General features: G+C 34.4%; 1 protein-coding gene across 1 annotated transcript in view; it reads right to left on the bottom strand.

The window, feature by feature from the left end:
• Nucleotides 1-15,310, bottom strand: part of LOC148834983 (catenin alpha-3-like) — a 634,761-nt gene that overhangs the window by 60,923 nt on the left and 558,528 nt on the right. The window contains exon 12 of the mRNA XM_088915226.1: nt 7,836-8,036. Coding sequence (XP_088771352.1) covers nt 7,836-8,036 — 201 coding nt within the window. The remainder of the gene's footprint in view (nt 1-7,835; nt 8,037-15,310) is intronic.

Genomic DNA, 15,310 nt, shown 5'->3' with positions numbered 1-15,310 from the left:
TGAAAGCCTTTCGTAATTAGCAATTGTTTGTGTATTCAATCTTACAGATTAAATTCATATTATCTCCTAGCCCCGCCCTTTCCTTGCAAAATCTTGAATTTAGCATTATGAAGTTGAATTTGATTTTCTGACAGGATACAAATGTATATATACTGTACGGTATATGGTTGTGATGTTTAGACAGTGCTGGAAATTAATGATTTGTTTTTGAATGTTGAACATGTACAGTACAGTAATTAAACAAATGAATATGGATATGTTGTGTTGATACTCATCATTTTGTCAGACCAAGCTGGGAACATATTTTGCACATCACAGACACAGCTTCCCCAAACAAGCTCAGCTTGCTGCTGATTTCTTATCATACTGTACAGTAGGTAGTTCTACTACTCATGCTTAAAATGTCATAGTTCTAAAAACATGGTGATTGTATTTGGACGAGGGGTTATTTACCATCATGAACATTGGTTTCAGTGCTATGCTGATGAAACTCAGATCCGTTTTGCAGACTAAATCATACCCCTGTGTCTGTCTTGTATTAAAACATAGATGTAAGCTATACTTAAGCTATACTGTGATTTTGCAAAGTTGCTGATAGCAGTATCAATTGTACTGAAATCAAACCTCTGAGAGAAGTTACTTTTAACCCCCGACTTTCATTTCAAGTGTATGTTAGGAACATCAGAAGAGCTCTTTGACATCTGCATAACGATGTAATCAAATAAGATCATTCCTAACTGATGTTAAAATGATGCATGCCTTTATTTCATCAAGATGTGAATATGTTTTAAGTAAGGTATTAAACTATCATTAAAAAAGTGGCCTATCAAACAGTAAACTGTTCCTGTTTTAAAACTAGCCAATCAATTCCAAACTTCACAGGCAATTACAATATCTTGTGCTAATGTAGGCTATGAAAACACAAAAGAATGGCAAAATACATGTTAAATTAAAGGGGTAAAAAAATACATTCCTGCTTTTCCCACTAGCTGAATGTTAAGCTAGCAGAATTCTCTCAAGTTGTTTGGAAAATGTTCTGTTGATAAACAGTTATTTGTGGTTTACCAACCACTTACCTGCCTGAATAAAAACGAAACAAAGAGGGAAAAAAAAGAAAGTACTGAAAGGCTAGCATTTTAAGAAATTAGCATAAACATCGTAAAAGGAATGAAAACACAACACTTACTGAATTTCTGGCTTTTAAAATGGCACTACTGATGTCTTTAAAATACAGGGTTCAGTCCATAATAAGAACAGTATAGTAGCAGACCTCAGAGAAATGATATATTATTAATATAAAAATTACAGTAGCTTTATACAGTAAACTATCAATGTCCATGCAAGGAAAATGTTAACAGATTTAGTGATCTAACTGTGCATATCTGACTTGTAGAGTGTTCTGTTCTTAACCTCAGACTATGTACACACAAGCGATTTCATACAGTACAGCTTAAAATAAAAATAAATTTTGCAAACTATAAAGCAAAATGCCTATGCCTTCTGCAAGTTTGAACAACATTTTCAGTTATTTTCCTTCAAATTGTTAAGCTGAGCAGCTATCCAGTTCATTCTCTTCTGCACAGCAAAGCCTCATTTGATTCCTTTTACACCAGCTCCCACACACTGCACAGTTACAGCGGGTATTTTTGTGGGCAATTTTATACACTCTGTAGGAACATTACCGAACAATAAAAATACTCACAAAAAAGAAGAACACTCTAAATGGTTTTAGGTACCGATATACATTTAACAAAATCAAGTCTGCATGAGTAGCTGTGTACCGGTTATGTGAACCAATGTGTGTCTTATTTATTTCTAACAAATGGATTTAATGTGTGTGGAGGAAAGCAACAGCTAGAGCATGATGAATAAATTGCTTGCCTGTTATATCCAGGGTAGAATCCACAACTAGTTGCTGTGTTTCTGCTAAATTCTTGTTGCAGCAGAGGTCAGTAACCTAGTTGCAAGCCCACTCGACTTGACCTCAATGTGCTAAACCAGATGACAATATTCAATCACACCACAACACTCAAAACCAACTCACAACCAGGGAAGTCTCCTTGGCCCATGCTAAAAATCAATAATCCTGAAACATGACACATTGCAATGTTCTTATTATAGTATTTACTTTTGGCAATATGTTAAATGCATTTTTAACTCCAGTCTAAGTTTCCTCAAAAACAGAATAAGTGTTTGCTTAATGTTTAACTTCTCCACGAAAAAAAAAAAACTTTTAAAACACGTTGTGATTAATTCACAGTGTTGAAACAATGTTCTCAACTAAGTATGAAAGAGGAAAACACACTAATAAATTCCTTATAATTTTAAATTGATTCATACATACACTTAGGGTAATATATATTTTATAGTGTTCTGCTACTATAAAATACATCAGGCAGTAAGAGACGATTTAAAGTACAGTAACTATATACTTTTAAAACGATGTGAAGAATTACAAAATGTTGTATGCAATGGGGACAGAATGCAATTATTTGTTTTGGAAAATGTCGACAGCCATACGAGCTATTAATAGAACCATGAATGAAAGAAATGTAAAAGAAAGAACAGTATTGCATGGGTTTTTTCCTATAGTGTTCTGCTTATGACTTTTGTATGTGAAATACCACGAGACTGTCTAACATTAAAGTTAATGCATCGACTGGAATCAATCCAAGAGTTGTAGAAACAAAAGCCAAAATTTCAGGCTTTTTACAGACTGTTACAGGAGTGTGCATGCTTTGGGACAAAGGAAACATAAACAAAATGTCTGACATCAAACAATGTTGTCCTTAAAACTTCTGACTAGAGAATGAATTACTGTAGTTCTAAACTATCTTAAAATACTAAAACAAATAAAAACTCTGATGTAAATAAAGGATTTTCCTATGAAATGTGGTCTCTAAACACCCAGAATACTATTGTTTTTTTTCTGCTTATTTTCTTGTCTTACAGGTTATAGCATTCTTTAAACGAATGTTTTATAGCTATAATCAATGCATACATCATTACAAACACACTACTGTATCTGAGTGCATACAACATTGGTTCTGTCAATCTGATTACAGATTACAGTGGCCCTTGAGAGAACCAACTATTTAGATAATGGGAAATGTCATTTGTAACATATAACTAATGGATTAAAATATATAACATCAATTGCCATACCAGCTATTAATAGAACCATTAATGTAAGGTGTTGCCAAAGAAGTGTGTAATGCACAATGAGAAAACCATTAAAGCTGTTCCTTAATTCCCTAACCTACACAATTGAATTGGAAGTTGTTGCTTTCAAACAAAATTCTGCTAACAAACCATACTGAGACTTAAAAACATAAGGTCCGGACTTTACATTAATAAAGTGAAAGGTTATTTCTCTATTAGGACATAGCAACTGTTTAGGATTTGCAGAAAGTCTGACTGTAGGTCCCTAGCAGGGAAAAGTAATAAGTGGATTTTAAAATCTTGAACATGAGTACATTTAACTTTAATATAATTATTTAGTAAATCTTTTACAGTACAAGTGATAATACACCAAAAACAAAAAGAAATGCCTTTACTATACTATTGTAGATGTAACAAATTTAAAAGAAAAATTCCCTTGAAATTGAACTCTGATTCACTTGAACTTTTTATGTCATTGGAGGATTCTAAGTCTTTTTCTGGGGAATCAACCTAACTAGGTGTCAAAGCATCCAAACAGAATGATCTAATTTCCTTTAAGCCTACAAATTAAACAGACTTTTTTACAGTGCCTGAAAAATGTATAACTGAAATACCCATCATGCATTGAGATCCAATTTACACTTTGGCAGAAAGATAAATCTAACTCATTAAACCTTTTTACCATAACTGATTGTGTGCAGATTCACTCAGTAACATCCTTGATTTTCATGTCTTAACCTAAAGAAATGTATTTCAAGTGTTAGAAAATGAACTGGTATGACATACAGTACCACAGAAACTATTTCAAAATGGCATGCTACATAATGTAATAAGTAAATAAACACAATTAAAAAATAAAGACAGATTGTAGAAAAAAGACATATTACTGTATATGACAGGTTTGCTCTCAATACAACTAATTCTAGACAAATGTTTCTCTAATGTGTTAATAACAGATGTTCAGCATAAATTTAAATTAGGCTTAAAACTTGTGGAATCTCTTTTCAATTTCTTGACTGTTGAAACAACAGCAAATTTTACTGTTTCTTGAAGGACAAGAAAATTTGTCTAAGAAAAAAGGCCAAATTGTCCATATCTCATGCTTTGATTTTTTTAAACTGTATCATTTCCCCCGAAATGTTAAAATGACTTTTCCTGAGGTCTATATACATTTTGTGTTGGAGACTTAACCATTAAATGTTCAAAACTGCTAATGTAATTAAAGTGAGCTCCTTATATACAGTTCTAGGAACATATGTGCACATATGAAAACATATCTCCATATACTGTACATGTTTTTAGAACCATGATGTCCTTTGGGGATCCACTGGTATTGTTTTTATATCTCCAAGTGTTATTGCTATCCAACACTACTATCAAATCATTGTTATTCCAATATTACTATTATCTGCAGTTTTGCTTTTCTTCTCTTGCCTTGTAGTCAAGAAAAAGAAGGGGGTACATTCTCATTCATTTTAGGATGTAAGGTTTAGGTCCCAACATGCATCAGTTTCTGCTTAATCTTTCTGGCATCAAATACTGTATATAGGTGGTGAAAGTGTATGTAAAGCTCAATTTTTGTTTTACCTGCCCAAAAGACATAGTTCCAACTCTCAGTGAAATTCAGTTTAGTGAATTCATATGGTCTCTTTCTGTGTAGAGCCTTCTTCTTTGCAATTCTTTTCAATGTGTGACATAATTTAATTTGTGGTGCATAAAACTAAAACACTGAAGTGATAGGCGCTGATGGGGAGAATGAAGAGGCGAGATGATCCGCCGTAACTTAAGCTTCATTAAAACACAAAGTCAACAGAAGGGTACAGCCAAGGAGAATGAATGGAAACTTTGCCCTTTCAGCAGACCCTCAAGTCAGCCAAGCCTACAACTAGGCTGGTGCTCGCCTCATTACTGACACACACAGTCCCCTTAACATTTGGTGAAACCTCGATACCTAAAACCAACACACAACCCCCTCCTCCCACTATTTACAGCTTGCAGTTCTTAACAGTACTCCCAGGTGGAGCCCTTTTGTAGCAGACACTACAATATTCTTTCCTCTAACTTAAACAGCGTAGACTTGCTTTAAGAAAGATGATTAGGTCAGCCTGCGGCGCATGCTTGGTCCGCAGACCACATTTTGTGAACCACTGAGCTAAGGTACTTCCTCTGGAGAAATTCAATATAATTTTATCATTAGAAAAATGTATTTAACAATACAAATCTTGGCTATCAACTAAAATTCTTACTTGGCTACAATAGCTATGGTGATGACTTAGGTTAATCTGAGCGTGGTCTCAATGTAATATACAATAAACTGAAACATGCAGTGCAATGTAGAATAATAAAGGTTGCCAAGAGCTTTCTTGTTATTGCTCTTCTCCTCCGTTTTTCCAGTCATCGTGTCTCAAATACATTTTTAAATTGGGTTAAGGAAACACATTCTGAATTACAGCATGTTAGGGAAAACACAGAACCCATTATAAATTAAACATTTTTTGTATACTTCTTCTGTTATATTCTCATTTGTTCTTATCTCTGACAGATATACAGTGCCTTCACCCCCCTTTCAGTTAACACCATTTTCTTGAATTACAAATCATGCATGCAAAATCATGCATTCAATATTCTTAATAAAACCTTAAAGGAACACATTTTTGGATGAAAACAAAATGTCAGTAAAATGGGAGAATGTATTTGCTAGGCACTGTATTGCTTATTTTTATATTACTTATTACTTGTATATACTTATTTTTAGTGTATATCGATCAACGAGTTTGAAACATTTTTGTCATGTTACATGTACAGTACATTTTTTATTTCTATGTTCCAGATCCAAATGTCTTGCATAAGACAACTTCATTCCTCATGTTGTGTGCTATGTTTTTTTAATAAAAAAAAATAAATGTATGCTTCAATACACTACCATCCACGGGAAGAAAAACTGGGACACAAAATTGATATTGAAAAGAGTGCATGTTTTCTGATCTACCTTAGGTAACATGACAAAATCAACAAGAAAAGCTGAGAATATGAGCAAAGATACTTAAAGTCTTTTTCTTGTAAAACAATATTTACTTAGGGAGCCACAAAAAACTAAAGAGCAGCATGCAATGTTACAGTCTATAGCAGAGCTGGGCGATAATTCGATGACGATAATTATCGCGATATAATTTTCCTCAATATAATTTTGACAAAAGTTCGATAAATGTTTGATATATATGTTTATGCTTTGCACATGATATGCGCATGCGCACAAAATACTGCGTGAGTGCGCGTGCGTGTTGCAGACCGGGTGTTGCAGACCAGCTAACAGATTTGTTTTATGTTTCTGCTGTTTGGCAAGCGTTTGTTGTGTTCTTAAAATAAGAGTTGTTTAATTTACCAATTAACTGCCTGGTTTCTTCAACTTTCACTCAGGAGAAAAAATCTGCCTTTAAACTTGAAAGAAATAATGATTTGACATTTATTGTGATAATTATCGATATTGACTGATGAAAATTTTTATCGTGATAATGTTTTTGGCCATATCACCCAGCCCAAGTCTATAGTGCTGAGCACTTTTAAAATACACAGATAAACAGGAACCATTGCTAACACAATGGATAAAACTGGATATCCTTCGACTCATGAGCAGTGTAGCACTTTCCAGTGTTTTCAAGAGACAAATGAGAATAAGACAACTAAAGACTATAAAAATTTGCAGCAGAGCCATGGACAGAAAATGTAGGGGATGTCTCGAGCAGTGAAGAGAACAAACTTTATGCCAGTGACCATATGAAGTAAATGACCCCACATCTGCCATTAAAAGGAAATGATGTATGGCAAAAGCATCCAGTTCTACAAAATAAGATGTTTTTGGCATTATAATGTGTGTTTGTATGATTTTAAATGAAAAAAAAATGTCCGAACACATCATAAAGCATACAGCTGTGGTTCTGTCTTTTTGCATAACCTAAATGGAGGCATTCTGTGTCTATGTATGTTATTGCCTCTGGTGCTGTGTTATCATCATTTTGAATTATGTCCCTTCACTGGTAAATCTTCAATGCTTTATTCTTTTTCTTCTAGATTTTAAGGAAGAAAACAAGTGACCTGCTTAAAAACACATCTCTAGGGATGTATTTCTTCATGTTTAGTTTCTCCAAACCTTTTTACAGATGGTTTGAAAATAAATCATTAATATTGTTAAATAATAATTGGTTGCATAGTCTGAGATGGTAAACCTAGAATATACAGTATATGAATAAAAGGTGATTTAGCCAACAATAGAAGAAAAAAAAAGATATAAGATATAAATCAATTGCTACGCCCCTTCATGATTTATCAAGGTTAGGCTTAATAAATGGTAAGAAAGCGTTTCTTCAGGTCAATGTCACTGTTTTATTTTGCCATGATGTACTGTGAGGCATTGTCAGTAATCTGTGCAGTGAAGCAAGATGATACCCTGAGGGTGGGTATCTGTGTTAATGTAAAACTAAACTTATGTGATGAAGCTCAGCATCTGAAAACCTGTCAGAATTTGTGACACAAATGATGCAGCTCATTAAGCAGAAGAACATGCCAATGTTATTTTAAATGATCTCCATCATGTTATCCGATAAAATGCAGTATTTATCTCACTATACTCTGTACAGAAGTTATGTCATCTTAATGATTCTGCCAGCATGACATACCATTCTCTGTGAGGTAATTGACGTTTTTCATCACTCCATCTGTGTAAACACCCGGCTCATAATTGTCCATCTCTCCAGTCACCACATGGGCCACTCTAGCAGCTCGACCTCGGATTGCACCTGCTGAACGGTCAAGGTTTTCAAAATCATGTTCCCGAAGGGCAATGATGCATTTGTTCACATCTTCAAGAATGTGGCTCTCTGAAACAGAATGATTTGAAATGAAAAATCAGTCAATGCAATTCAAATACAATATGCAGTATGTGCATAATTGTACTGTTTGCTACTATAAGACAATAACTTAGAAGCCTACAAAAATACAAATCAATTATGTCCATGAGATGTTGCTTTCTGAAATGAATCAAGCATTAAAAAATGATATTGATGTTCATATCTTAAATAATCTTCAGTTTAGCTAAAGAAGTTTATTTAATTTACTACAGGTAACAGGTAGTATAACTGGTAAACATATCCCAAGAAATCAAGCCCCTGTAAATCTTGTATTTTACTGACTGTTGGTTTCAGTTAATGTTGTTTTCAGCTTATTAAATTTATTTACATAGGTTTAAGGGCAGAGTTTGACTGGTGTGGTAGCTTTTGCTAGAATTTTGTTTTTCAGGAAACCTCCCATTTTCCCTTCCCCACTGTTTACAAAATAGGTCAAGTTTGAATGAGAGAGATGAAATCTGTAAGTATACCAAAGTGCATTGAAGAGTTAACTATCACAAACTCTGATTGCTTTGCTTTCCTAAAATTTGTTTTATGTGGCCCAAAAGAAGAAAACAAGTCAAATTGGTATGAGATGTGGGTTATACTGTATATGAGGAATGAGGGGTTGGGAAACATTCTGCAAACCCAAGCTTTTTGTCAGCTAAGCTTTACCATGGAACATCACAGAATATAAAGTTAATCATATCCGTTTTCTTTATTTCTAGAAACATGTACTGTATTCTCCTATCATAACAAATATTCATAAACTACAATTAATGAAGGAAAAAAATCTCAATTTTGCATAAAGTATTATTTGGCCATCTCAGCACTAAAATCTAAAGTCTTAGAGACAGGAAGAAAACTTATAATATATAGAACATATAATATTATCAGAAAGATCCTGGAAAAGGTTTCGGCAAACTAGAGCTTGTCCCAGAAGGATAAGGCACTGTACTGTACTGTATCAGTACTGTGAGCATGTGACTGCTGTCCCTCTAGCTGATAAATGTGTCCATCTCAGGGTCAAATGCTAACATACTGAATAGTAATATTAACAACAACATCATAAACATAAAATTATTAATACATGTGAAACTGAATACCCCCATTATGTATTTATCAACTCAAAAGCATTTAGAGCAAATGTGTGCTATTATACACATTGCAGCTTCTAAACATCTCCTTCTGTCTACTTCTATATCAGAACAGATGTGAAGTTCTCGATATTAACATTTTTTTCTACTTTTTCTAATGCCTGTGATAATACAAGGGTTTATATAAGATGTAATCAACATTAAACTTTTATGAGACACCTGTTTCAGGGAATGGAGCATACACACACTATGAATGTTTCCATCATGTGATGCATAGTTTGGATTACAATTGTTTTTCCATGTGGTGACAGAATTACAGTAAATGTGCTTCTTTAGCAAAGAAACAGGTTTCCAAATATTTTTCACTATTCATAGTACACAGCCTTGAACATACTTTATCTGTTTGACAGTTTATTATTGTCCCCATTTTCATAGAACAAAAATAATACATTTCTCCTTGAAAAGCATGTTTGTAGAACCAACATCTTTTTTACAATAACAGTTCCTAAAAAAATATGCTGCTGCAGTGGGACAATTTTCTATCCACAATGTCTTCATTTTCTGGACTGCAGAATTAGATTTGTATCGTGGTGCAAGATTAAGTGAACTGATAGTTGTACAATGTTATTGAGGGTATGCCATCGTTTTTTTTCCTTAAAAGCTAACATTAGTAAGACCTACCACAAGCCCATGTCCCATATAACCCTCAGAATTTTCCAAATGTTTGCAAAAGCACTCTATTTTCATGATGCATGATTTATTTATTTTTATTACTTTAATGCATGCTTTCTTTTGACCAGGAGACATAATTGGTGATGCTAATGATATATGTCACTCAGGGGTTTAATTTATTTTTTAAATGGATGAATTTCATTAAATGTACAAGGCTAAATATAGTCAGAACACTATTCTGCTGTTGGGTAATCAATTTCTTCAGCTGTACTGCACCATGGAATACTCTTTATGCTTTAGGCATGGAGGAACGCAATTATTTCATGTTGGATCTTAAGGCTGGTAATGCTCTTTTAATCCCCCCCCCCCACACACACACACAAACTGTCTAAATTGTACTAAGGGTCAATGATTTATTTTTAAACTCAGCCCTTTTTGTTCTTGAACTGCTTAATGAGGTAAAAACTTACTGTATTATCCGAAATAAACTGCTTAGTGAATATCAAGTCATTTTCAAGTCAAGTCAAGAAAATAATATTAGCTACAAATGAAAGGAGGTGAAACAGTCCATCTAGCTCACTTGGTGTTTAATAATTGATCCAAGGATCTCATTGAGCTGTTTCTTAAAAGGAGCCAGGGTATCATCTTCAACAAAATGTTTAGGTAGCTACAGTAGGTCCATTCTCCCATAACCCTTTGGGTAAAGAAATGCCTCCTGCTCTCAGTTCTTCAGTGTAGTGCCCATTAGTGATTTCTGGTTTCTGAGTTACACTGCATATTCTGAAGAAATCCACTGGGGTGACTTTCTTAAAGCTTTTGCAGATTTTCCATCTGTGGCTGAAGTCCTCTCGTAATCCATTTCGATTAAGACTAAAAAGCTTCCTTCAGTTCCTTCAGCCTATCAGCATTGGGCATTCTCGTTATTCCTTGCAATGTACTGGCATATCAGTGCTTGATATCTCTACTGGAATATATTGACATCTGCCAATGCCTTAATGGTTTCTGATCTACAGAAGACAGCAATGTTGTCTTTCAGCCACTGATTTTTGAAGCAGATTATTCCATTTTCTGAGCAACTACTCTCACAGATAGGGTGCCTTTAATCATGCCAATAGCTAATAGGTGATCTTCATTACTCAGGCAGTTCATGTCATATCTTCTTTTCTTCTTCCTTCAATGAAAATTGTGTTTTTAGAAATTTTAACTCAAGTAAAATACCTATGAACATGGAATATTTTTGGAGCCATATGATCACTCCTTTGTCACTTGCTTTGTCATCCAAAGGATCAATGCTACTCAAACTACCAAGAAACCTACTGTATCTACTTCATTTCAACCTATTGTATTAATTTAAAATTAATAAACAGCATTATGTATGTACCCAGTGAGGTATTGTAATGCAACAACCATTATGTTTGTAATAAGGCTCTTGTGCTTCCAATCTGCATAAGTATACTTATAAAAGATGTGTACTGCTTTCTTGTAGTTGTATTACTAGTGAGAAACTTTTAAATGTCTTTTCTCCAGGGGAGGTCTAGTCAATTACATATCATATTGTTTTTTTGAAAAGCTGATCGATGAGTCAAATATTCTTTTCATATTAAGCTCCAGTATTTTCAGTTGTCTTTGACAACACACAACATGACTAAATCCTGATGACTATCTAATATTGGATGGCTAAAAAATACTGTTTATGTCACAAAGTGAAAAGAATGGGTGTCTGGGCACCAAGTGTCAAGGGCTGTATGGATGGTAGTTGCATTGATGGGCCAATGACAGATTTCTGCAGTTTCATGTACTGTATTTCTTCTGCATTTCCTGTCCTAATCAAAGGCAAAGGCAAAGACACTGAGCAATTACCACACCATTGATTCCTTAGTCTGTAAAATGGATGCAGCTTTCTCCAGGTCAGTGCCATTTCATGACAATGGGCTTAAGAGATTGTGAAAGTAAAGCATGCTGAAATGGAAACTTTTAAATAAATATTATCAGCAAACTGTAAAGGGATCTCTAACCTCTCTGCAAAGCTCTAATGTCAGCTGGATCCCTGAAGAAAATTGATGTCATTTTTTGCATGGGACTGATAAGATCGTGGTTTGTGGTCCCTTGATCAGAAAGTCAGGCAAAGTTTGACCAGAGCAAGTTAAGAATAGAGGATGCTGTGTAGATACTGTATCTGATGGATTTTAATAAAAAAACATTCTCTTTTTAATATTGTAACGCAACGGGGGCTCAGGCGGGCGCCCTTGCCGCATTAGGTCGGCCCCACACTGTCCGGGGCTCGAACCCGGGACTTCCGCGTCTCTCTGCAGCGACCTAGCCTCGTGAGCTAAAGAGAGATCTCTCCGCAGCCCAGTTGCTGTAGTCCTGCTATCACAGGGAAGGGCGGTGACGTCACCTGCTCTGGTACGCCGGCTCTTACACAGTACCTGTCGGCCGTAAGCGTTACAATATTTTATCCACCCCCCTCCTGAATGATTAAAGATGGTCCTAATCCTATACTCTATTTGAAAAGGAACAGGACATATAGTAGTTCACAGCACATATTTTTTAACTTGGTGATGTGAATTGAATAAATGAACAAAAAATACATTTACAAGTGTGCCACACACATTAACAAATTTCATGAAGTAATATACATAGATACAGTATCTATACTGTACAGTACATCAACTACAGTATACAGTAGTGTTTGTGTCATTATTGCACACTGCCTTTATCAAGATGTCATTACTTAGTGCAGTGTTTTGCAGCTGATCATTAAAATCGTATTACACTGCTGTGGCAATATTAAGACAATTTAAATACATTCATCTAAATATAGTGCAGACTTGTATAATACCACTATAGTATGCATTGGAAATCACTACACAATCTGGCCTTTTTTACGTGTTTATTTGCTTTTTAATACTATATGTTTTAAAGCCAGTATGTAAAACAATTATAATCAAAATCTAAAATAAGATTATCTCTTTTCTACTTACTATTTATACACATTAATCATTCTGTATACAGTACATAATTAAAATATTGATTCTTTTAAACAGTAGAGTGTGATGATACTAATGTTATACAGTATTTTGGCATTCAGTACTGTACCTTATTTGGAGTTGTGGTTGCTGCATAGTAGCAATATCCTATCTCAGCACTGGAATCATTGTATTTGATTAAAACATTTTAAATGAGTACAGTATACATACAGTATGTTTAGTGCAAGAAAGCACCAATGGGTTAATAAACATTTAATACTGTACAAATTTATCTAAAAGCCATGTGCAGTACTTTAAGAATTCACTTGGTGGCAAATTGCAATATAAACATTTCAGTTTTGATTAGTTTATAGTCAATCCATGAAATTCACTTCCTTAGAATTTCCATGAAACCAGGCATGTTAAAAAACAAGGGTTGATCCAGGCTCCATTCATGGGATGTAGTTTTCTTTAAATAAAACTGTACAGCCACTGTAAAATACAGTAGATAGGTCATTGTGTTATATGTTTACAGTATACACAGTAACACCTAAAATATATTTTCAAGAAATATGAATATTAGACTAAGAAAAAAAAACCCAGAGAAAATGAAGCTACCATTTCACTATTAATACTACTTCATCTAACACAACACAAGTGTCTCCTATTAAACTTCTTTAAGCAGTGAAATACTAAATCCAGTATGCCGAAACAGTGTACAGTATACTGCAGTTGCTTACCACTGATGGAAGCTTTGACATGCGTTCTAGATGGCTGCATCTGTAATTGGCAGGGTTTCTCTCTGCAGTGTGATTTATTAGCATTCTACATAAAACCTAGTCATCAACAAACACAAAACCACATTCCTATGAAGATCAGGGATGACAAGCCATTAGCATACACCAGTACAAGTAATAGACCTGAGAAATGACCCTTCAGGGATATCAGACTTAGTTCTGACAGAAAGAAAAAGCCAATGTTTGTGATAATTTCCCAGTTATTGTTAATAGCTTTTTTATATTAATTAAATTTTACAAGCATGAAATAGTACACACCAACCAAAAACAATCCTAGTCTGTCACAATGGATATTTTCTGTAACTTGTCAGTGATTGTAGAGAAAACACTTAAAGTGAAAACATAGTGCTCCAGAACTCTATGCAGTAGGTCATTTGTGAGGGTAATTTCAGAAATGCAATACATTACAGCGCATTAGATTGCATTGACAGTAAACTGTTATATTAACCTTTAATATTAACTGATAAAGGAGGCACATTTTAAACCAAAGGGGTGCGTGAGTAAGGAACAAGCTTTCCTGTCATGTCGTTCCTTGGCTTCTTCCAAAAAGTTCAGTTTGAGGTCCTTCAATCAAATAGCTACTAACTACCAAATGGGCTAGATGGGTATGATGGTCTCCTCTCATTAGTAACTGTTCCAATTAATGTCAGAAAATGGTGTCAGATCTTAGCGTTCAGCATTATCATACTATATGTGTAAAGCCTTACATTATGCTCATTTACAAGCAGCCAGATACTGCTGTTTTTGTGTCTTCTCTATTTTGATAGGTGCTATTTATCATTTATATTATTTATAAAGCAAAGCATCTTATTTTAAGAGCCCTCTAGTACTTTTTAATATCCTTTGTCCCTTTTTTCTCTAATACACAATTTCACTTAAACTTTGAGGTGCAGTTGATTTTCGATTCAGTGTAAAGTCTGGTCATCACACAAGCACAGTCTGATCAAATACAGCCACATTCTTGCCAAAACGTAATCCAACAGGAAATCTTTGTATTATCAAGAGAGACTCCACACCAACTTTCAGAACTAAATAAACATAGTAGTGATTACAAAGTGCATATTTATGAGTACATAATTATGATTTCTCTCCTTGTTTAGCTCAAAGTAACCTCATGAGAAGAGTAGACAGCTGTCAGTTTCATGTCCTGTCTATAAAAAGGGAAATATGTCATTGCCCATTTGTGGCATTTTTATAGACACTATATAATCATAATCATTGAATATATTTTATTTGCTGGCATGGCCAGTAGGCACCTGAGCTTAGCTTCACTCTAATTTAGTCTGACCAAGTCTGAATTGTCTTTAATCACTGTCAGAGAGACTGACTGCCCTTTCTCTTTTAAATTAGTCTCCAAACCTTGTTCTTTCCTTTTTCTTGGCTGCAATTCAAGATTTTGCAATGTTTCAATCTAAGATCTATATATATGCTCATCTTCTTGAGGATGGTAAAATGACACTTTATCTTTGCTTGTTTTAAACAAATTCAGATCTTTATTTATTTAATTCAGCTTCCCTTTTATCTGAAACCACAAGTCCTGTTTGGTTTTGTAACACATGCTGGGAAAGTTATCTTTAGCATTACAAACAGTATTGAATGTCCATTTGTTTAGGAGAAAAACAAAACTTTACAAAAACACTATGTGCCTTTGGAAAGTAAACTTTTAGGTGAGGTTTTGCAGTGATCTTATTTCTTACTGTATGTCTAATGCAATAAAATAGTCAATGAGGTGG

The sequence above is a fragment of the Atractosteus spatula genome, chromosome 5 (genome assembly GCF_055471065.1).
Source record: "Atractosteus spatula isolate fAtrSpa1 chromosome 5, fAtrSpa1.hap1, whole genome shotgun sequence".
NCBI classification, from domain to species: domain Eukaryota; kingdom Metazoa; phylum Chordata; class Actinopteri; order Semionotiformes; family Lepisosteidae; genus Atractosteus; species Atractosteus spatula.
The sequence above is the reverse complement of the archived record's forward strand: the minus strand, read 5'-3'. Positions and strand labels throughout refer to the sequence as shown.